General features: G+C 53.6%; 8 protein-coding genes across 8 annotated transcripts; 4 read left to right on the top strand and 4 right to left on the bottom strand.

Annotated features, from left to right (window-relative positions):
• Nucleotides 1–164: 164 nt before the first annotated feature.
• Nucleotides 165–2,104, bottom strand: NCS57_00575200 (uncharacterized protein; the record flags this gene model as incomplete). Its single annotated transcript, XM_053055663.1, has 5 exons — nt 165–202; nt 254–557; nt 611–1,141; nt 1,191–1,776; nt 1,836–2,104. The coding sequence occupies 5 exons, from the start codon at nt 2,102–2,104 to the stop codon at nt 165–167; spliced, it is 1,728 nt and encodes a 575-aa protein (XP_052914618.1).
• Nucleotides 2,105–4,106: 2,002 nt separating this feature from the next.
• Nucleotides 4,107–6,014, top strand: NCS57_00575100 (uncharacterized protein; the record flags this gene model as incomplete). Its single annotated transcript, XM_053055662.1, has 3 exons — nt 4,107–4,931; nt 4,984–5,320; nt 5,386–6,014. The coding sequence occupies 3 exons, from the start codon at nt 4,107–4,109 to the stop codon at nt 6,012–6,014; spliced, it is 1,791 nt and encodes a 596-aa protein (XP_052914617.1).
• A 1,061-nt stretch (nt 6,015–7,075) lies between these two features.
• Nucleotides 7,076–9,688, top strand: NCS57_00575000 (RING-type domain-containing protein; the record flags this gene model as incomplete). Its single annotated transcript, XM_053055661.1, has 5 exons — nt 7,076–8,130; nt 8,341–8,655; nt 8,706–9,215; nt 9,269–9,351; nt 9,546–9,688. The coding sequence occupies 5 exons, from the start codon at nt 7,076–7,078 to the stop codon at nt 9,686–9,688; spliced, it is 2,106 nt and encodes a 701-aa protein (XP_052914616.1).
• A 384-nt stretch (nt 9,689–10,072) lies between these two features.
• On the bottom strand, nt 10,073–12,356 carry NCS57_00574900 (ABC transporter domain-containing protein; the record flags this gene model as incomplete). The annotated part of the gene is made up of 4 exons (XM_053055660.1): nt 10,073–10,799; nt 10,855–11,528; nt 11,579–11,794; nt 11,844–12,356. The coding sequence occupies 4 exons, from the start codon at nt 12,354–12,356 to the stop codon at nt 10,073–10,075; spliced, it is 2,130 nt and encodes a 709-aa protein (XP_052914615.1).
• Nucleotides 12,357–12,987: 631 nt separating this feature from the next.
• Nucleotides 12,988–13,299, top strand: NCS57_00574800 (Diphthamide biosynthesis protein 3; the record flags this gene model as incomplete). The annotated part of the gene is made up of 2 exons (XM_053055659.1): nt 12,988–13,185; nt 13,237–13,299. The coding sequence occupies 2 exons, from the start codon at nt 12,988–12,990 to the stop codon at nt 13,297–13,299; spliced, it is 261 nt and encodes an 86-aa protein (XP_052914614.1).
• Nucleotides 13,300–16,525: 3,226 nt separating this feature from the next.
• Nucleotides 16,526–19,943, bottom strand: NCS57_00574700 (Leucine--tRNA ligase; the record flags this gene model as incomplete). The annotated part of the gene is made up of 2 exons (XM_053055658.1): nt 16,526–19,819; nt 19,872–19,943. 2 exons carry the CDS (start codon nt 19,941–19,943, stop codon nt 16,526–16,528), a joined length of 3,366 nt encoding a protein of 1,121 aa, XP_052914613.1.
• Nucleotides 19,944–20,299: 356 nt separating this feature from the next.
• Nucleotides 20,300–20,830, top strand: NCS57_00574600 (uncharacterized protein; the record flags this gene model as incomplete). The annotated part of the gene is made up of 3 exons (XM_053055657.1): nt 20,300–20,543; nt 20,593–20,663; nt 20,717–20,830. The coding sequence occupies 3 exons, from the start codon at nt 20,300–20,302 to the stop codon at nt 20,828–20,830; spliced, it is 429 nt and encodes a 142-aa protein (XP_052914612.1).
• Nucleotides 20,831–20,975: 145 nt separating this feature from the next.
• NCS57_00574500 (Clat-adaptor-s domain-containing protein) lies at nt 20,976–21,765 on the bottom strand (the record flags this gene model as incomplete). Its single annotated transcript, XM_053055656.1, has 2 exons — nt 20,976–21,476; nt 21,538–21,765. 2 exons carry the CDS (start codon nt 21,763–21,765, stop codon nt 20,976–20,978), a joined length of 729 nt encoding a protein of 242 aa, XP_052914611.1.
• Between the last annotated feature and the right edge of the window lie 142 nt (nt 21,766–21,907).

Below are 21,907 nucleotides of genomic sequence, written 5' to 3'. Positions count from 1 at the left end.
GTGGTATCGTACCATTCCATTGGCGACTAAATGTCAAAAACAAGTCAAAGGCACCTCACTAGCTGCCAAACTATCTTGCCGGTCCTGGTTCCTTTAACTTGCCAGCCCCTTTAACTCCAGAGAATAGCAAATCCTCAACGCCGGGTCATGTCTGGTTCGTTGCCTTAGACGTACTCGCAAGTCACTGTGTGGTATCGTTGGTCTAGCGAATCGGTTAGTGGATATGCCAGAATCATCTTGCTGATTAGCTTACTGTTGTAGAGAAGGGTGTAGGTGGTCGATGCCGAGAGGTAGACAGCCTCGATCTTGCAGCTCAGCTCGTAGTACCACTGGCCGTCTGAGCCCTGACGGCGTGCCAGCAGATTCTCTGGGATATGGCTAACATCCGCCTCGACATGCGAAAGGACCTTGACGTTCTCATCACGAGAAACGGGGGCATCTCGAAGTGTCTGATCATTGTAGATAGTCATCTTGATCTTCCGGATGCGACCTTGGCTGACGAGACCCGTCCAGACGAATGCAGTATAGTAAGGTTCATTCTCCGACACTTGATCACCCTGAAAGCTTGTTAGGTATATCGTGTCTCGAGTACCAAGGAATCCAATCTTACTCTGTTGATGAACCACTCCATGGCGTGAATCTTGAAGCAGCCATCAAGGCCACACCACTGTTTCTTGGCCTTGAGATGCCCATGAAGCTTTTCGTCGTATCGAGCCCGCCATTCGGTACCGTAGTGCTTTCGGGCCTTGCGATTCTTCACCTTGACCACTGCGAGCTCTGGAACAGCATTGGCGAGTCCCTTGAGCACGGCGCCCTGAACAATGGCCTGCCAGGCGTTGGGGGGCTGCATGATCTGAATCTCTCTGTCGACAGCATTTCGAAGTCGCTCTTTGAGGTAACTGGAGGCTCCAAAACCACCAACCAGGAGAATGGCGCGGATAGGCACGTTACTAGCCGTGATCTGGTCCTTGACAAGCCTGATTACCTCGAGCACCACAGGCTCAAAGATGGTTTGGAGCTCCGAAGCCTTGAGAGCGAAGCGTCCACGGCTGATACCAAGCGCCTTGTTGTTGGCCAGACCTGCCACAGGGATGTTGTAGGTCTCGTCTGGGCTAACATTGAGGGTGAATTGACGCTTGACCTACGGGGTATTAGTCTGGGATATGACTGAAAGTAACTGGGCCACTGACCTTCTTCTCGAATACTTCCATGGCCTCAGCCATCACCTCCTCGTCGAAACCATCCTCCTTGCCTAGCTTTCCACGAAGGAACTTTGCAAAGCGCATGTTGAGGAAGGTAGAGCCGCAAAGAGCACCGGAACCGGGAGCGGCTTCCTGGACCTCGAGGATAGGCTTGAGGCCAGTGATGGTGTACGAGATGAGATCGACAGTACCGCCACCAGCATCAACGACAACAATAGTGTCTCCGACCTTGAGGCCGTGGGGATCCAGGCCATGGAGGGCATAGATGGCAGCGGCCTCGGGCTCAGAGATAAGATGGACAGGCTGATTGGAGGCTGAAATGCCCGAGGCCTGCTCGCATGCTCTCTTGGTCTTGTCCTTGGCCAAGTCACTCCAGATAGCGGGGACAGTGACAACAAACTCGAGAGGGGTGCTGTTGACGATAGTGTCACCAAGCTTTTCACGAAGAGTATACAGAAGGTGGTCGCTAAGCTGAGAGATGTAGTCGGCGACAAGGGTATCGACATTTCGACCACCTCGTGCACCATCAGCCCTGACTGCTTGGCTCATGGACTCGAGCGAAGGGTCAAGGTCGCTGAAAGGATGTTAGTTGAATCGAATTGGAAGCTAATGGTGTTGATTGCTAGGACGTACAGCTTGAACCACTCAATCACCTCCTCCTGAGGCGCCGTGATGGGGATGGAAAAGCCCCATTCGATCTTGTCGCCATTGTATCGGAGCTTGGAGGGAACCTTGTCGCTCGATTCTCCCTCCCTGTTGGTGCTGGAGACAGGCCACTGGGTGATGGCAGTGCGCCTCGAAGGGTTTCGGCTTTCGGCCCAGGCTACTCCAGAGTAGGTGGTGCCAAAGTCAATACCGACAATGATTTTGCGGTCGTGAATCTTGAGCTTGTCGAAATCCATGATGAAATAAGACCTGCGTAGAGTGTTGAGAAGATGAAGTTTCGAGGACGATGTTCGGTAGGGCTGCGGCGGGGTATAGCTTCAGCTCAGCCCAGTCCAGCTCCCGGCAGCTCGCAGTAGTGTCTCACAAGCTCAACAGCTCCTGGTCACATAAACAACAGGGGTAGAGCCACGAGCGTGACACAGATGGCGTGGGAGGGAATACGAGATAGAGATGGTGTCTCAAATTGAGGAAGAAGGGAGAGAAGAGAGGAGGGGAGAAGAAGAGGAGGAGGCACAAACGGATGAGGTGGTAGATCTAGGTTGGTAGGCAGGCAGGTTGGCAAGAGGAGGAGGAGGGGAGTGGTAGGTGCAGGTGCAGGTGACTGACACCTCGAAAAGAAACCTTAGGTAGGCTTATGTACGAGGGTGCATAAGGACGAGTGAATGAATACCTCATCAGACATCCATCTTACCTAGGACTTATGGTAGTGGACATCTGCCTGCCTCAGGCGAATGGAAGCCTATTTCGGCGCGAACAGTTAAGGCAAGGCAGCCCGCCCTGGAGTGTCAGGACTTGGTGTGGTCTGCTAAATGGCCCAGGTATTTCGACTTTCATTGTAGAGGTACCTCGGCCGACACAGCAACCCGTCGAGTCCAATTCTGCCTTGGGTCCTCAGAGAGCTTGGCTCAGGTCGCCCACTAATAAAGACCCCTACAGCCGTCGTCGATAGGGTCAGCGGGTGCGGCTGCGGCGAAGCATCCATCGGCCCACCTGGCGCCCACATGCGCGGAATGGATATGGATCCATGTTCGGACGGGATTGTGGGGTTGAGTTGAGAGCCTACCTTGGCGTAACCACCGGAGACCTGAAGAAATGGGTACCAAGAGATGAGCCAAACGCCCGATAACAACTGATCATGACGTTTTTACAAACAGAGAGCTGTTTGAGAATCATCTCTGGGTCTGGCACAAGACCAACCTGAAACGACGGCTCCATGCCAGAGGTTAACTTGCGCAGCCCTTTCGAGTGTGCTGTAAGACTGTCTGGGAAATCTGACTATCAGCAACCAATCCCCATCGTGTCTAGTCCAGCACGTCTTTGGTGTGTCGATCCGGCGAATAGCATATGCATCTGATGAATCAGTGGTGACTGCAATGTTGAAACAACTATCAATCAAGGAGAGCATCGCAGCAGCAACTTGGGAGACTCATGATCTGTTTCCAGTTTGCTCTCGGGGATATTACATTTAAGCCATGTCTTGCACCCAACGCATGACAGGACCAAGAAGTGATTTTGCAGCATTTTTGGCACGTTTCATGCTGTGTGTAGTAGGCGGCTGAAGGCTTGTGCGATCCCATTCGCTCCTTTGTGGTGTTTTGGTTTGAAACTTGCGGCCAGCAGGCAGCCATTTCATCCGAGGCTCTTGATCCGTACCAGTACATTGACAGGGGGAGTCATGAGCTGGCCCACCGGTATGGCCATGCCCCGGGCTGTCAGCTCGACCCAAGGGTTTTTGCATCCCCATTCTGCTTGTGTTTGGGGTGACTCGAATTGCTAGCATTAAAGAAAGATTAGTTCTATTCGTAGAGGGAATACAATTCTGCTTCGCCTCACCACTGCCTGCCTACTAACTTGCCTACCGATACCTAGGCATGCATGCAAGCGGTCACCCGCCTCAACAATGGACTGGAAACCGTTGCTATTCACACCCCTCTAGGTAACACGGAAGAGGGGTAGCTGAGCTCTATAGATTCCTAGGGTGCCTTGTCTGGCATTTTTTATCTTGTCAACCATCAATCCTCTCTTTTGATGTGCATCGTCTGACCATTGCATCCTAGAGAGCCAATCCTTCAGAGTGTCTTCAGCCATCTACAGTGCCTATCCGTCGGAGCTGGTCCTGCCATCGCATCGCACCTGCCACCCCGCATCCATGGCCATGAGCTGGACGGAGTAATCCCCCTCAATAATCTACCTTACCCGCCATCCACCAACCGCAGTCGACTTCTTCACTTCTTCCCAATGGCCGACTCGGAGAATCCTGAGTCTCCTCCTTCCCCGCCTCCTAAAGAGCCCCTCCAGCCAGAGAAGCCCGAGGCCGTTGCGGGAGCAGGCGACGAATCACAGACCAAACCGGAACTTTCATCCACATCTGCAGACAGCGACATGTCCCCAAAGGGCGACCACGCGCGAGGAGAAAAGAGCAAAGCTCGCGGTGAAGGAACTCGGTCCTATAGCGCCGTCGTCTCTGGGGAGTCGGACCAGAAGGAGAACCAGAACTTGCCCAAATCCAAGGACAAGGTTGATGTGCCCATCAAAATGGACATGGACATCAAGGGTGACCATGCTGACCCAGATGCCATGGATTTGGATAGTTCCAAGACGACGATGGAGAGTTGGGACGATGCCCCTGCCTACCAGGCGCCGCCAGCTGCCAGAACCACAGGCCTGCCACCGATGGCTGAGGAGTTTGAAACACCAGACGAATTTTCCGGCTTTGACAGCTCCAGCTTTTCTCGTCGCAAGGAAGACGCCAAAACACAAGAGGAAATTGCTCGTCTGCGCCGCCACGTCAACGATCTTCACCGAAAGATCAGCAACATCACCACGGACAAGCAGATCGCTGAGGAGAAGGCCGAGCGCTTGGCCGATAGGGTCAACTCCCTGAAGGAGAGAATGAGCTCCAACATGACCGAGGTGGAGCGCAGCAGCGAGACGTTGGCTGCCAAGGTGGAAGAGCTCACCGATGAGAACAACCTCCTGAGGGAGCAGCTCAACGATGCGCAGTCGCATATCTTTAGCCTCCAGCCCTACCGCAAGGACTTGACGCCAGAGGAGGTCGGGCAGGTACGGATATTGGCTTCTATCGAGGTTAAAACTTACTGACATCCCGCTCTAGGATTACGAAACCCTCGTTGAGCAAGTTCAAGACTGGGTTCAGAAGTTCATGGACCCCTGGCTAGAGGACCACAAGGAAGGCGTCGATACCCTAATGTCCCTGTCCAGAAAGCGAACTCCGGAAGCCAACAAGTTCAAGAGGGTTTTGCACCAATACCCCGATCTGGTCCATGCTTCCCTCTTCCCTGAGACGGACGAAGATATCCTCGCCTCCATGATTCTGCGATATCTCCACGACAACATCTTCCAGGCTGTCTTATATGGCTCCATCCACAACTATGTCGAAGTGGTGAGCTTTATCGAGAACAACATGCAGGTGTCGGTTGAGCCCAAGCGAGGTATGCAGTGCCCATGACGTTGATACTAGCCCTAAGAGAACTGGACTGATGTATGATGGCTTTAGACCTTTTCTCCGTGCGATCATGGACTGCCGAGGCCTACAATGCCCTCCTCAGTGCGCCTCAGTTCAGATCGCTCCGTGACAAGAGACGCAAAGAGATGACGATAGAACTGGCAGACATACTCAAGATTTTCATTAAGAAGGACAAATGGCAGTGGTTCTGCGAGAACTTGAGCGATCGGTGTGTGGGCCCAGCGATGAAGCTCTATGAGAAGATGCAGGTTTCGACACACCACTTCTATCTCGACATTAACCCGTACATCGTGTGGGCTGGAGGAGAGCTCAGCGCCTCGCCTGAGTTTATCGACTCGGTTCCGAAGCTCGATTGTCAGAATATCCTCAAGAACCGGAAAGCATTCAGCCTGGACAAGCTGGAAACGCCACCATCCAAGAAGGAGCTATACCACCGACTGCTCAACGTCTGCACCATTGCACCAGCGCTCTACATGCGTCAAATTGGGCAGAGAGATGCTATCAAGGAGCCGATAGTGGTGCGGAAGCAGCAGATGCTTGTGGCCTGGGGACCAGAGGAGAAGCGACGGGCATATCGAGAGAATGGCGAGCAGACTCTGGTGTCGCATCTCTATTCTTCTAAGAGCCTGGGAGAAGGATGGGCACCGTTCTGGAAGTAATAGTTTTGACAGGTTTTGAGCGACTGTCACTGGGAGACGGGACGAGGAATTTCTGCAAGGTTCTTCTACATAGGCCTCAATGGAGAGGGAGCCTGAGGGATGATTGTAGCATATGGAGAGCCTAGATGCCCGAGAAACGTGGCCACCATTTTGTTTTTGAGAATTAGAGAATACCAGCTTGGAGGATAGTGTGAACAGAAGAATTGATGCTGTTGCCATTGATCTATCTCAACCTTGGTTCCTCAGTTGTGGCTGATGGATGCCAATGGCTAAACTCCCTTGTTAAACCACATGTTTGCTGGCCCCTATCCGTACTATCTGTGGTCTCCCTATTAATAGTGTCTTTGATTTGCAACAAAACGGCTTTGAAGGCGGAATCCATCGTTTCAGGTCGAGTCCCATGTTTGGCCGCGGCTGTGTAGTGATTCAGAGGGATGATTCCGCATGTATGTACCGGTACTTTGGATGGGGGTGTGGATGCAAGCCCCCAGGCGCAGCAAAGCTGAACAAGACTCCCCCTCTCAAGGCGGGCGGATAGTTTGCGAGCCAACACAAACTCTTGGAGTGCGCCGCAAAATCAGCCCAGCGGGGTAAGGCATCTCCGTTTTGCCAAGTTGAGCGACAGGCAGGGGCCTGGTGCATCGAGCTTGGAGGTTTGTCCTTGAAGCTCCAGAGGCTGATCGTGCCTTGAGACACATGAGCTAAACAAAGTCCTATCATCACCTGGTAAGAGCTCAAGGCTACCTCAGGCAGCTACCAACTCTACCAACCCTCTCTCACCAGATCTTGAGCCGAATTATTCAATTCATCAACTTTCACCTGCACCAATGGTTACGGCTACCGGCATGCTGTTCAATCGTAACGTTTCTGGGTCGTGCTGATTGATTGACATTGATCTCTACTTGTACCCGTCACTGCTGCTCTGCTGCATGTGTCCCATCATTCATCGCCCCTCACCCCAGCTGCACTCACCCGTTCATCCTTTCTTACTTTCATCTCTTGGAGTCATCATCAAACAGCAGAGAATAGGCGCCCATTTGAAACGGTAGCTCAACCAAGACATGCTGCGCTCTTTCAAAAATAGGGCATCCAGCGTTTTCCGCAAGAAGAAGGCGGCAGACACGGAGCCTGCACCGGACCTGCCTGTTCCACCTTCACCTGCCGACACTTCAGCTCCTGGTCCGGCTCGCTATATCCCACCTCCACCTCCACCTCCTCCATACTCACAACCATCAACATCGCTCTATACTCCTTCTACTGCCTCAACACGGCCTGAGCAAAATCAACAGGAGCGAGAGCAAGAACAAGAACGAGACCAGGAACAGCAACCCCGAGACGACCACCAACAAGACCAGCTATTGGATCAAGCTCCCGCGCATCAACCACCAGCGCCAGACCCTGCGGCGCCAGATCCCTTCGCGCCTAAATACGTCCCCTATATCGAGGCCACTCCACTCAAGAACAACATGTTCGCTGGGACAGCAGGCAGATATGGGCGGGTGAACCCTGATATCATGGGTGGCTTCGGTGATGACGATGACTCCATCTGGCTTGTGGATGACGAAGAGTCGGACGAGGAACAGCGCCGAGAGCAGCGCAATAATCAAGTCCGAACTTCTAATTCTCTACGCACCCCTTCACGGCCAGTCTCGCGACATTCTACTGCTTCTTCTTCGCGTACACCAGCAACGACACAAATCCTGGACTCGGGTCCTGCCCCTCCGAGTTCTTCTTTGAGACCGGCTTTCCGCTATCATGTGCCCTCTCTCCTCGACGACGACGAGTTCACCTCGGGCACTCTCTCAAGCACTGTTGCGACACCGGAAACACCACCTACTCAGGAAACCTCCCCTGCACCAAGACGAGGCTACGGCCCCGTGGCACCATCAATCCTCAATCTCACCGATCTCGGCGTCGACGCCGACGACATTCACGAGCCCCCATCAAAGAGACGAAACGTTACCCCCCTCCCCACCCGGCCTGCGGTTGCGTCTTCCTCTTCCTCTTCTTTAGTTAACCCGTACGTTGCCCGGTTTCAGCAGCCGGATGATGCCAAGATACCGGCATCCCTCCGCCAGCTGGATCAGTCTGCGGATGACGTCGCTGATGATTTCAGGTAGGTCTCGCGAAGATTCCCCCCTCCCTTCGATGCCGCCAATGCCAGGTGCCTTCTAGTTGATGGCTTCTAGGCTGTTTTGTGCCATCTGTTGCGGCATGAGTTTCGTTATGCGTTATGCAGCCTTCCCCGTCGTTCTTTTGTTCTGCTCTTGGTTGCTCTATACCACATTCTGTCTTGGAATTTACTAAGAAATTGTACTATTTACAGCTTTGGCCAGCGATATCAGAAAGCTCCGGACTCATCTGATGTGATTGTCACCCACCAGCGAATACCAGCAGAGGCGAGCACCGGCGACGTGGAGTGTTTGGTTTGTACAGAGACTAAGGGAGCTAATGCCTTCCCTCGTTTCTCGATAACGTCGTCATGCACCCACCCTCCGAGCACATGCCTTGATTGTATTCAGCTGTCCATTGAGTCGGACTTGAGTAGCAAGCTCTGGACCGAGATCAGGTGTCCTGAATGCCGTGAACTACTAGAATATGTCGACATACAGAGATATGCCAATAACCAGACGTTTACGAGGTATGTCAAGGGACATCTATATAGTACTAGATGACGCTGACCTGAACTAGATATGAGACTCTGGCTCTTCGGGCTGCCATGTCGGAAGCTGAAAACTTTATATGGTGCACTTCTGGCTGTGGCTCCGGTCAGATCCATGACTCGGGCTCTGAGCAGCCGATTGTTACTTGTCTTCACTGTGGCCATCGCTCATGCTTCCATCATAATGTTGTGTGGCACCAGACTTTGAGTTGCGACGAATATGACCAGCTCCTCGCCGACCCTGAAAACTTTCGCTCTAACCTCGAGATCGAGAACGAGAAATGGTCGGAAGCCCAGCGAGCTCAGTTGGAGGCTGACAGAGCTATGGCACAGGGGCTACTGGCTGAGGATCAGGCTGAGCGGAGGCGCCAGGAAGAAAGAGAACGAAAGGAGAGGGAGCAAGCTCAAAAGGCAGCCAAGCTGGCACGCCAGATTGCCGCCAGAAGGAAGCGGGAGGAGGAACAGAGCCGGGCTACCGTGAGCCAAACGACGAAGCCTTGCCCCGGGTGCGGGTGGGCTATCGAGAAGAACAGGGGCTGGTATGTACAACCTTGTGTTACTCTTATGGACAGATGTGCTAACCTAGTGACAGTTCGCACATGACTTGTAAGTTGATCCCCGTTGTCCTTGATTTCCTCCTTGTTGCCCCCCTGAGGCTCAACCCTGCCCTTGATGGTGCGTTGGCACGAGACTCGTCTCGCTTCTACCCTTAGATGCTAAACAACCATCACAGGCATCAAGTGTCGTTTTGAATTCTGCTGGGCCTGCGACCAGACCTGGGATCGCAGACACAACAACTACTGCACTGGCGCCGCCTGATCTGAAACTTGACGCACACATGACGGCGGTTCAATAACTGACCTTCGCAGGCATCAAGTGCAAACACGAGTTCTGCTTCGAGTGCGGCGCGAACCACCGCGAGATCATGAAGAATGACAATAGCGTCCACAAGCGCACATGTCGCTACCATCCAGATAACCTTGAAGACTATGAAGGTGAAGACACGGAATGAATGGGAAATGAAAGTGGGGAGACACAGGATGTTGTATAATATTGGATCAGATTTGCCCCGAGATACCCTTCAGGCGGGATGGAGTTAGCGACATGATATAATATTTACCAGGCCACCAATGTTATCGAAGCCAAACACCCTAATATTGCATCAACGTGAATAAGAGTAGAGGGGACCTGGATTTCAAGCATGGCCCCTAATCCTTCATTCGCCTCGGTAAAGATTAGAGTGCCATAGAGTACATTGATCCCTACCAGAGATGTAACCAAACCCATGTCCATGCTAATAACAACTCCCAAATGAGAATACTACATCAAATACACAATCACCCCTGGGTATTCACTGCCATGTTCACTACATCGTCCTCCATGCCTGCCTACACTCTCAAGCAGCGGTCAACTCGGCGATCCGACGCTCCAGCTCGGGCACCTGCCGCAGCCGGACCTCGAGCTCCTCACGTTCATCTTCGAGCTTGAGGCGTCGCTCAGCGTCGAGTCGGGTGAAGACGTAGTGGCCCTGGCCATCGAACTGGAGGATGTGCGAGTGGTACTTCCACAGGCTGCGGCGATGGCTGACCGTCATGAGTGTGACGCCAAGGGCCTTTGCCGTGTCGTACATGGCCTTTTCCGTCTCGAGGGTAACGCTGCTTGTACACTCGTCGAGGATGGCGTACTTGGGGCGATGGTAGAACAGGCGAGCCATAGCCACGCGCTGCTGGAGACCACCCGAGAGCACGTCGCGCCATTCCGCCTCGGCATCCCAGCCCTCGTCGTACATCTCGGGAAGGTGTTCGAGGCCGAGCGTCTTCAGGTAGCCGAGGAGATCTGCATCAGTGACACCGCGGGCGCGCATCTGGCGGAGAGAGTCGGGGTAGATGATCTGCTGGCGAAGGGAGCCTCGGGAGAGGTAGGGTCGTTGGGGGATGTAGAAGATGGCGTGGAACGGTGGCTTATATACGGTGCCTCCGTAGACAGGCCAGAGTCCGCCCAGGATGCGGAAGAGAGATGACTTGCCGCAGCCGTTGGGGCCGACGACAAGGAGGTGGTCTCCATGCTTGAGGGTGAAGGACAGTGCCTTAACCAGCACGTCACCATTAGGAGAGATGATGGGTCTGTTGAGGTTGAGTGTTAGCTGGATTCAAGCAGCACCAGGTTCCCTCCACTTACACATCAATAAAGGTGATATCTTCGCTCTCGTGGACGGTTCCCCGTCCTTTGAGGACAGCCTCGTTATCCTCTGTGCCCGAAGACGACACCAGCTTCTTCTCGAAGTGCCCAGACTGGACATCATCCATGACATCGAGTAGGGTTGCAACTCTTGATGTATATCCTGCCAACTCCATCACTTCCCTGTATGAGAACATTATGCGTCCAAAGGCGTCTGATGCAGAGAGCAGCATTCGTCTGTTGGTGACGAATGCCTCTGTTCGGTCACCCATGTTCATTGCGATATGGCCAGGCATCTTGATGAAGACGGGGACACTGCAGAGCAGGAGACCAAGAGCGCCCCAGAAGTACTTGATGACAAAGTCCTCCATGAAACCATGATAGAACCGCCTTCGTAGAATGTAGTTGACGTGCTTGATGAGGGTGAAGTAGCCCTTGTCCAAGGTGTCCTTCTCAGCGCTGTGACCACCGTACAAGGCGATTTCTTCGCTATAATCAATGAGGCGCGAATGTTGGAAGCGGAACTCGCCCTCCAGCCTGGCTTCATCAGCGACATATTTGCCGAATGGTGGAGTGAGCGCTCTCATGACGTTAGCTGAGAGCTGAACGAGGAGTGACATGAACACAACACCCTCTCCGCCAACGCTCTTGGAGAGAGAGTATGTATAGATGGTCTGAATTTGGTCAGCGAGAAACACAACAAGAATAGAGTAGGGGAACTCACCATGTCGAGCATGGGCTTGGCAAGATTGCTATACAACTCAGCTAAGCTATTCGAGAACTTGGACACATCGACTGCGATCAACTGATCAGGGTTCTTTATTCGGTCGTCCAAGGCCGATATACCATAAAAGGTCAAGTTGGAGAGGTATTTATCGTGGATAAACTGTGTAAGCCGCGTTCGGTACTTGAGAGACAGCTCGGCTTGGTGATAGGATAGCTGCGAAGCGTTTAGTATAAGGCCTAGCAATAAGTCGGGACCAGCTCACCATGGAATTTGTAAAGGTAGCAGGTACGGCGATAAGCATCCACCATACTATGCGCTTCAAGAATTCCTTCCCGTTACCCTTTACCAGGGCCTTGACGATAGCGCCATCCATCTCGGCGACGCGCAAACTAATCAGTGTCCTCAGAACCAGGAAGAAGCTGTGGCTCATCAGCAGCCTCGCCTCCTTGCTGCGCCATCCGGGGACGACAATCTTGAGAAGCCGTAATAGCGAACGGAAAAATTCGCGGTTTAGCTCGACCTTCTTTCGCGGTGTCTCTTCGCTGCCGCTAGACGTGGTACCGCGACGGGCTGCGCGCTGGGCGGCTTCACGCGCCGAGGCAGCCTTTTGCTCGGAGATGGCATTGCGGATACGGTTGGCGAGGGCGATGAAGAGGGTTATCCACACGGCGCGCGAGATGCGAGTGCGGTTAGAGACGTAGAGGCCAGTCAGCCGGGAGATGAGGCCGCGGAGAGTTCGATCGCCCGGCAGCGCGAGCTTCGACTGGGACGCCATGATGGGCGCGTTGTAGAGTTAATACCCTACGGCCCGTAGGACACAAGTGTCGCGCGGCTCGAGGCTTTTGGGAGTAAAGTAAAATCCTGACTTTGCGAGGTCGTCGAAGCTGTGAGGGGAGACAAGACGAATCGACGTCACGTCACAAGCCTACCGAGGCCAGCGCGGCGCATTAGGAAATCGGATCCCGATTCGGCAATTCTGAGGATGAGGACAAAGACGTGACACGACGAGAATCTACGACTCGATATCAAAGAGAAGGGGACAAGTCAAAATATTGAAGAAGTTAAAGGAAGAAGAATACAGGGACTGAAAATGGCCATGTGGTGGTGTTCCATGCAGAAGCTCCCTCGGCCGATGAGTCTGGGGCAAGTGCAATGAACCCGTTCTCCCCACACTTTCACACGCTGCGCTCGGCATGTGATTGCCATTAAAATGGGGGAAAACCAGCCACAGAGCATGCCACCCCGGAAAAGACACCAGCCACACTTTACAGCAGCCACATTCCGCGGGGGTAAATGAATTTTTGGTCATCGTCGCATCGCGGGGCAACTTTTTTGCTCTCATGATCAAACAAATCTTCAACAACTGACCTTTCCTCTTACGCTTGAACTTCAACGAACCCGCCAAAATGTCCGACGACGAGAACATTTCCATCTACGATGAGATCGAGATCGAGGACATGACCTTTGACGAGGCTCTCGGCGTCTACCACTACCCCTGCCCTTGCGGCGACAAGTTTCAGATCGCCCTCGACGACCTGCTGGACGAGCAGGACATTGCTGTGTGTCCCAGCTGCAGCCTCATGATCCGTGTCATCTTTGACTTGGTATGTCGGACCGATCTCTCACGCTGCATTTCATGTCTGACTTCTTTTCAGGATGACCTACCCAAGCCTCCTACTTCGGGCCCCTCGGGCGGCCAGATCCCCATTGCCGCCTAAACTGTCCCACGATCATGACAAATACCAAGCGCCGAGCCCTTCTCCCCGAGGTTTTCTATTTCGGTCCTCGCAAAGATTCAGGTCTAAGAGCAGTGGCACACAGCTGCAAGTGCGGCAGGGAATAAGCCTGCGCCGCCGCTTATATGGACCACATCTACCCGGACCTCCCGCAGAGGCAATGCCGACAGGACGGGGAGTCAGAGTCACCAAGCACTCACGTCACCCCCCTGGGTACTTACGGACACTGGATAAGGATCGCCGATCATGGAAGAAACAGTTCAGAGATCTCAAGGCTTTAGAGCATGTTCGGTTCAATATATCAACTCGATAGGGACGACCAGGACCAATCGTCTCGGAAAAGCCAGAGCGGAATAATCCCTGGCCACAGCAGCGCCGGTCAAGATTAGACCTTCAAAACAATGTTCGACCATCACTTATGCCATGGAGACGATCAGCCTAGCTCAACAGCATTCAAATATTCGGATGTATGCAATATACCACGAAAATGAGTCGGAAGATAGGAACTGGACATGTCACAATCACATTCACAGGCCAAGTCCCTACCGAGATTGGTATTGACAATTAGTATTAAATATGTCGGAAGCGATCTCGCTTCATTGATCTATCTAGTCTAGCCCGGACGATCGTGTTCCCGGTCTAAATCCAATCGAAAGTTATGCGCGCACCAGCACGTCTAGGGACGAATCCAACCGTGTCCCATATCCGTATCCATGTCCATATACATGCCACCCTTTGACAAGTTTCCAAGATTTACAGGGCAAGGACGATGGCGACGGCACCGACAGCACCGGCGAGACCGGCCTGGGCACCGAAGGAGACGGCGCCGTTGGGGCTGGGGACACCGTCGGTGCCAGTGGGGGAAGAGCCGGAGCCAGTGCCAGTGGGCTTGGTGCCGTTGGTGTGAGCTGTTGGGTTGAGTGTCAGTTGTCGTGATATATATCGTGATGTTCGGGGAGGGTTGGACTAACGACCAGGAGTGGCAATGGGGCCGGGAGTGCCGACAGGAGTCTGAGCAGCAGCCGCAACAGCGACGAGAGCGAAGATGGGAGCGAAACGCATGTTGAAGGTTGTTGTTGGTTTGTTGTTTAAAGAAAACGGGATCGGTTGTTGTAGAGTTTTTGGTCTTGCTCGGACTGGTTTGTCGAAAACGAAAGACTCTGTTGGATAACGACTGTGGTTTCTGAGATGGGTTGTTTGAGGAATGAGTTATTCGAGAGGCAGAGGGAGGAACTCTGGACTCCTATATACCTCGCAAGCTCACAAGGATAAGGATCGGGCTCTGGGTGTCGAGTATCCGTAGGTACTTTGCATGATACCAGCCCCAGGGGGCGGTTGCATCATCCCAACCGCAAGCCACCCACTATTCAACCCTCTCCCGGGGCCTCAACATGGAAGTTGGACCGGTGGCCAGCTCCACTTGTTTTCATTCTGGCAATGCAATACTGGACTGTACAGTGTGCGTATACTACGTAGTAGGTAGGTGAGTGTGCAGTTGCGAGCCGTGCCAGCCGCGTCAAAATGCAATGGCCAGCCACGGATGCCTCACATCAACCAACAGAACAGCCGCCTTACACACACCCCAGCCTCGCGCCGTGTCCGGTCTGCGACCGCCGCATCGATGGCGCTGCTGTTGCTAGACCAACCGGAGGACCATCAGCCGCCATGCAGGAGAAGCTCACCGTACCGCACGCACAACAACGCATCGACAGGCTGTTGCTGCTTCTGCCGCCACTGCTGCAACTGTACCTGGCGGCGGGGGACCAAGGTGTATTCCCGACGGGCCAGAAACAAGGTTGAGCCGTCGTGCCAGGCCAACAGTGTCGACCCAAACCTTGCGTCATGGGGGCCACTCTGTCGACATGGCTTGGCTGCGAATCTGTGGGCTCGGTGTGGGTGGCAATGGCTGTGGTTCATCCTGGTGGAGGCGGGATGCGTTCTTTGCTTGCGCAAGCTTTCCTGACTAAGGAGGAGGAGGGAGGGACCCCGAGTTTCTAAACATGGAAGAACAACTGGGTCGAATTCCCTTTTCCAACGCAAATAGCGGTTGCCAACTTATTGCCCATCCCTGAAAATCCCCTAATAACTTGGTCAACTACGTAGTAGCACTGTGATGAATCTAGGAACTAGGGTCCGATAAGTGGTTCTCGGTTCAAACCCATGTTCTGGCGTTCGGGCTATTGCAGATCCTCTTTTTCTTCCCTCTCCTTCCATCTCCATAATCTATGGTTCTGACGCGCAAGCCAGAAAATTCAGGGATTCCTTTCGCAACACACTAAGGAAAAAACCATGGCGATCGGCTTCCCAAAGACGGAAACTTGTAAAAAGCCATGGTCCAGCCACGGGGTGAACCTTGCAGCACGGGCGAGCGGTTCAAGGGGGGGAGTGGTCCTTACAACTTTTACACCCTTCTCATTGTCTGTTCAGGACGGTAAATGGGGGGTCGGGCCCACAACACAGGCCTTGCAAAGGTCGACATTGCGCGTAAAGGGGATCAAGTTTGTTTTATCTGAGGCAATGGTTGGATGACCAAGGAAGGTCAAGGGACGTGTGTTCTGTTTACCCACAGACCACAAAACACTCGCTGCCGGTAGTGCTTGTCTCTCCTGATGCGATGTGGGCTTTCATGGATGTTGATATTGGTTGATATCGACAGCCATGATATCCATGGCTGTATGGATTCCTTCCCGGGCAACAGAGTCGAGTCAAAGGCATGTGGGCATTCCATGTTACAGAACTGAGACGCCCCCTGATCAGAGCTTTCAACCTCCTTGATTTTACACTCTGTACTGTATGTACGGATACAGATACTGTAGTTGGGAAATATCCCTGATGTGATTTGATTCCTCATTCATGCACACGTAATCCTTAATATTGTCTTTTTGCATCTTTTCATCCTCAGTACATACTTGCTTCAACTCCAACCAACCCCCATCTTCCACATCCCGAACTTACAGGGGTCGCCCACATAACACGGGGTTTCCAGCAGCAATGGCACATGCACATGCAGCGCACGCACAAGCGCCGCAAAAGGAGAAGAGTGAAAAAAAAACAAGCCTTTCTCTAGCATGCCTGATCGGCACTTTTTTTTTTAGATCCCGATCCACTCACACGTAACCCATCCATTGTTTATCACGTAGCAGCCACTGTATGTCTAACATTGTTTTAACGGGGAACCGACTCTTCTTCCGCTCCTTGATCCATCATCTCAGGCCTCCACGTTCTCAAAGAAGAAGGTTGGCACGCCAGGAACTGCATTCTCGGCCACCGGCACAGAAATCTCCACCTCCTTTCCGTCCGCCAGGTTGACTCCCTTCTTGCCGCCCTCCTCCACCGACAGGATGTCGCATGCAACGAGGCCGCCCGTTCGCTTCAGTCCAGCCACCATCTGCAGCAGTGTCTCCTTTTCGTCGAAAGCCAGCTTCTGCTCCAGCACTGCGTTGGCAGGCTCGCCCGCCTGGAGACGCCTCTTCAGGTTCTGCACAAACGGCATAGCCTTCTTCATCTCTCCCATTTTGCCAATCTTGCCGTTCAGCTGCTTGTCGTTGACCGACTTGGTCTCGGGATCCCACATCTCCTTCAGCAGATCAATGTACTTGGCCTGCCACGCGGGGAACTTGTCCGTCACAAAGACGGTGAGCTTCTTGGGCTTCTTGGGGTCAAATGACGTCTCCTTGCCCTTGGCCTTCTTCTTCAGCTGCAGTCCCTCCGCAGAGTTGACGCTCGAGGCAGTGTTTCGCACGTAGTCTCGCTTCGCTGACAGAGCCGCATCCACCTCGCCCACCTCGGGGAAGCGTGCGTTGTGGATGGTGCCCTCCTTCTTAAGGACCTCAAGCCAGATGTACTCCGACCAGTGAGGAGCGATGACCGCCAGCAGCAGAGCCTGCACCTCGATATACCGGAGGACGAGATCCTTGTGCATCTTGAGGTTGGCAGCGGCGCACGCCTCACGGTAAAAGTCACGAGCACTCGTCAGCTCATACAAGCCAGCCTTGAGCGCCAGCTTGTAGTTGGTGTTGGCGAACTGCTCCACGGCTTCCTTGGAAATTGCGTTCAGGTCGTTGCTGAAGAGAGCGTCCTGGAACGAGTTGATCTCGCCGCTGCGAAGCTCGTCCTGGTTCTGCACCATCTCCTCGCACCACTCCTTCAGAGTAAACAGTCGCAGAATGTTGTTGTCGGCGACATCCTCCTCAAAGTTGGCATCGTTGACACCATCACCAGCGTCAGCCAGCGCAATACGGGATGCGTCGGCACCGTACTTGAGGGTCAGGTCACGGAGGGTCATGAAGTTGCCGGTACTCTTGCTCATCTTCTCGCCGTTCAGCATCAGATGGCCGTTGGCACGCACACCTCGGGGCCAGTACTCCGGTGGGAAGATGGCCAGATGCACGTAGAGGAAGAAGGTAAGATGGTTGGGGATGAGATCCTTTCCGGATACTCGCACATCGAGAGGGTAAAAGTACTCAAACTCGCGGCGCATGCTCTCCAGAGTCTCCTTGGGGATCTTGCTGCTGCTCAGGATGTCGTCGCTGAGTTCGCGGCGGCAGAAGAGGTAGTCCCAGACCTCGTCGATCATCTGCTCAGGGCCAATGTTGCCCTTGCCCTTTGTTCGACCGAAGAGGTCGTTGTGGAGATAGTGTGCGATGGTGTAGTAAGCCATGTAGACGGTCGAGTCACTCAGACTCTCGACCAGGAACTGAGGATCCCAGGGCAGCTTAGAGCCCAGGCCGAAGCTACGGGCGCACGCCCACTGGTTCAGCCAGTTCAGCACACTCTCGAAACCGTTCTTGGTCTCGGGGGTATATGTCTCCAGACCCTTGCCGTCGGCATTGTCAACCCACTTGAGGGCCATCTGCTTCCACGCCTCCTCACCGTAGTCAAGGTACCACTGGTCCATAAGAGCAACAATACAGTCGTCACCAGATCGGCTGACAACCTTGCGCTCGGGCTCGGAGTAGGCAAAGGCCTCGCCAGCATCAATCAGTTGCGTCCGAACCTTGGGCTTGGCAACCTCAACCTTCTCTCCCTTGAAGTCGCCGACCTTCATGGTACCCTGGTAGAAGCCCTCCTTGTACGCAAGCTCCTTGGCTTCCTCAAGCTGCTTGGTGTCCTTGGGAGACGCAATCTTGAGCTTCTTGACCAGGAAAGGTGCGCACAGATCGCCATAGGTAGGAGTTTCAATGATGGGGAAGATTTCCAGCTCAGCCCACTCCTTCTGGATGCCGTAGTAATCGGCCTTCTTCGCCAGGTCCGTCACAGTAGCAAAGTCGTCAGGGCTGTCGGAAGGCACCGAGGTGACAACACCAGTACCCTTTGTGGGAAGAACTGTCTCCATGGGCAGAACGCGCACGCCTTCCTTGTGCAGGGAGAGGGGAGCATGAATCAGACTGCCCACGATGTCAGAGCCGACGATCTCTGCCGCCTTCTCGATGACACCCTCGGTAGCAAAGATGCCCTGGTAAGCCATGTTGCGCGCAGCTCGGTCGGTCACAACGTAGTAGTCGGTCTCGTTGGCCTTGAAGACACCGTAGGTGATCTTGGGGCCGACGAAACAGCAGGTCTGGCCGTACATGGTCTCGGGACGCAGAGTCGCGGGAACAAGGTAGACGTTGGATCCCTCGGGGAGCTTGCCCTTGAGAGTCTCGGCGGCCTTGGGAGCCCACTCCAAGACCTTGAGCTTGAGAGCAGTGTACTCCTGAGGACCGACGGCCTCACCCTCGGCTCGGTCGTGGTCCATGCAGGGCTGGCCATCCTTGATCGAGTAGATGGTGTATCGCTTACCAAACTTGATCTTGTCGAGCTCCTTCAGACGGTTCATCTGCCATCGGACAAAGGCATCGTAGTAAGGGTTGGCATCGGTCGTGACGAAAGATCGGCGCCAGTCGATACGGCAACCAAAGTTGGTCAGGTCTCGGATAGCCAGGGGAGGGAAAAACTCGAGCCAGTACTGAGGGTCGGCAAACAGGTGAATCTCCTCGGTAGGGATGCCGATCGCCTGCATGATTTGGAACTGGTACTTCATCTTGACAGTCTTAGCCGCGGCCTTGCCCTTCTTAGCAGTGAACTTGGTCACGTCCTCCTTGGTCTGCTTGGCAGCGGGAGCCTTGTCCTCCACGACAGACTCCTCCTCCTTATAGCCCTGGAAGTCTCGGCCGAAGAGCTTGATCTCGTTGACCAGCTTATCGGCACAGGCCTTAATGGGCATGCCTGTGCAGTGGAATCCCATGGGGAACAGGGCGCGCTTGCCCTGCATTCTGGCGACACCAGCAGCGAACTCGACCTTGCTGACCGAGAACGAGTGGCCGGCGTGCAGGGTGCCGTTCATGTAGGGGTAGGCCATGCATCCGAAGAACTTGGGCTGCTGCTCACGCAGCTCGGCGGCGGAGATGGAGTGGAGGGGGATCTCGTCGGTCGAGGGAGCATCGGGCTGGAAGACACGGTCCTGCTGCCATTTCTCCTGATACTTCTTTTCGATAGCAATCAGAGAGTCTCGCTTCTCAGTCTGCTAGTAGTTAGAATTGTCATTTCAACACATTTCAAAGAATTGGACCTGCACCTTTGAGTTCCTTGGTTTTGGAGATGGTCAGAGCCTCCATGGCTTTCGGGACGGAGTCTGTTGAAGCCATCGTCGGATATCGACAAGACCTACGATGTGACAAAATTAATCCTGTCAGTCTCTTCTTCTCAGGAAAGAAAAATCAGAGGCAGATTGGAATTTACATACCTCGAAATCTCACTTGGAAATTTTCTGAGTCACGGTTTGTAAGGGAACGAAATCGGGCCTGGGTGAAGGAGGGGTGAAAATCGCGGGGCAGAAGCAACGGGCGACAGCGCTAAGTGGCTAGTGCGTGGGCTGTTGTGGCTGTGCAGTGGCGTTCTCGCCTTTCGTCACTTTTCGGAACCTCGAATCGCAACACCATCACCAAGAGTCGATTCGACTTTGTGCCATTGAGCAGCCGGTGTCGCAAGCAGCTCGATCGCCATGTTTTCAACGACACTAAGGCGCATGGCCGCTTCGTCAAAGGAGACTCTTCTGAAGAGGGCGCCCTTGACTGTTGCGAACAACCCATACAAGGCACGAAAGGTGTGGCCGCCCAACTTTAAGCAACTCACCCACCAGCAGCAACTCCGCTTTGAGAAGAAGTACAAGAGGCGCATTGTGCTAGCAAGCCGCTCGCCTACGTGGGAGAAGGCTGTCAAGACAGCCCAACTCTTAACCATCGTTGGTAAGTCTATTCTTGAAGCTTCTACTTCATCGGCTAACTCGGTCATCAGCTGCCATGGTTTGGATTCTATTCTACTCCGAGTTTGAGTGGTGGGGGCAAAAGTACAAGCCGTCTGAAGAGGTCCGTCCATGGAATCAATAAGAAATGGTATCGTAAGCTAACGATCTTGTCAGATCCGAAAAAAGACAAACTACCTCTTCGGTACACTGGACCCCGAGAAGAGATTCGAACGACGTCCAGACGCACCCCCTCCACCTCCCTCCAAAGACGAGTCCGAGTCAAAATAGAGGATTCTTTGTGTATATTATTGAATCTTGGAGTCTGGCGTTATCCTCGTGGTGGCATAACATGTATGGATATCTCGGTGGACAGGCTCATCCTGCACTCCGCTCTGTCATGCCTTCTTTTCCTTCTCATTCAGTGTCATGATCATCACCGGCCCGTCCAGGCAAAGTTAGCACCCATGCCGAGCCCAGCCCCCAGGCCTGAGGGTCCCCTTCCCTCGTTCACCGGTCGCTTTGCGACTGTTCCCTGCGCCTTGACTCCCGCGACGATGCGGTCCAGATTTGTTTCTATTACGACGCCTCCTATAATCATTTCCGAAAGCGTAGCATGTAGCGTCTCGAAGTTGAAGATCAAGTCCAACTCGCAGACATTCTCGAAAAGTTTATCAAGGGCCTCGACATAGACCTGGATCAGATCGATGAGGGCGAGCGGCGACTCGGTCGAGGTCGAGATGATGATGAAGAAGAGGGTCGCATAGTGGCGGTATGTCACCAGCGAGGGGACATCGTTCTGCTCCTCTGATGAGGTGTGCGAAGTACCGGAGGCGGCAAGCAGCGGTGGGAGAGGCAGGAAGTTGCAGGATCCGGCCGGTCGATTAGACACGAGGGTAAAGATCTCAGAGATGAGGCGCTGCTGGATGCTCGTTTCCTGGAAGAAGGGAAATGGATGAGTTGTACGCGACAGACAGCGGGTCAGGGATGAGACGTACGAGCTGGGTATAGAACTTTGTCAGGCGAGGCTGACCTTGGCCATTGAAGACCAAAAAAGCATTAATCATGATTGAGAGTTGAAATCCGTCATTCCACCTCTTGCTGTAGTCGGCGCGTGTCGAGATGCGAGTGTGAAGCAGGTTGATGGTGGGGCTGTTGAGGTGCTTGCGGCGCTGACGATGCCGATGACCGGGATGGTACGTACCTGCTTTGGAACACGACGTCATGATTGGCCAGCTGCTCTTGCACCTCACGAGCTCAATCCAAACCGCGGGGAGCTCAGCTTGTTCTTGCTGAATGCATCACGCCTTCCGTACCGAACAACGACAATTGACAATCAACACCACAACAAGTGTATCTATCATCTCG

The sequence above is a fragment of the Fusarium keratoplasticum genome, chromosome 4, assembly GCF_025433545.1.
Source record: "Fusarium keratoplasticum isolate Fu6.1 chromosome 4, whole genome shotgun sequence".
Taxonomy (NCBI): domain Eukaryota; kingdom Fungi; phylum Ascomycota; class Sordariomycetes; order Hypocreales; family Nectriaceae; genus Fusarium; species Fusarium keratoplasticum.
Note: the sequence above shows the minus strand (reverse complement) of the source record. Positions and strands in the feature narration are given on the sequence as shown.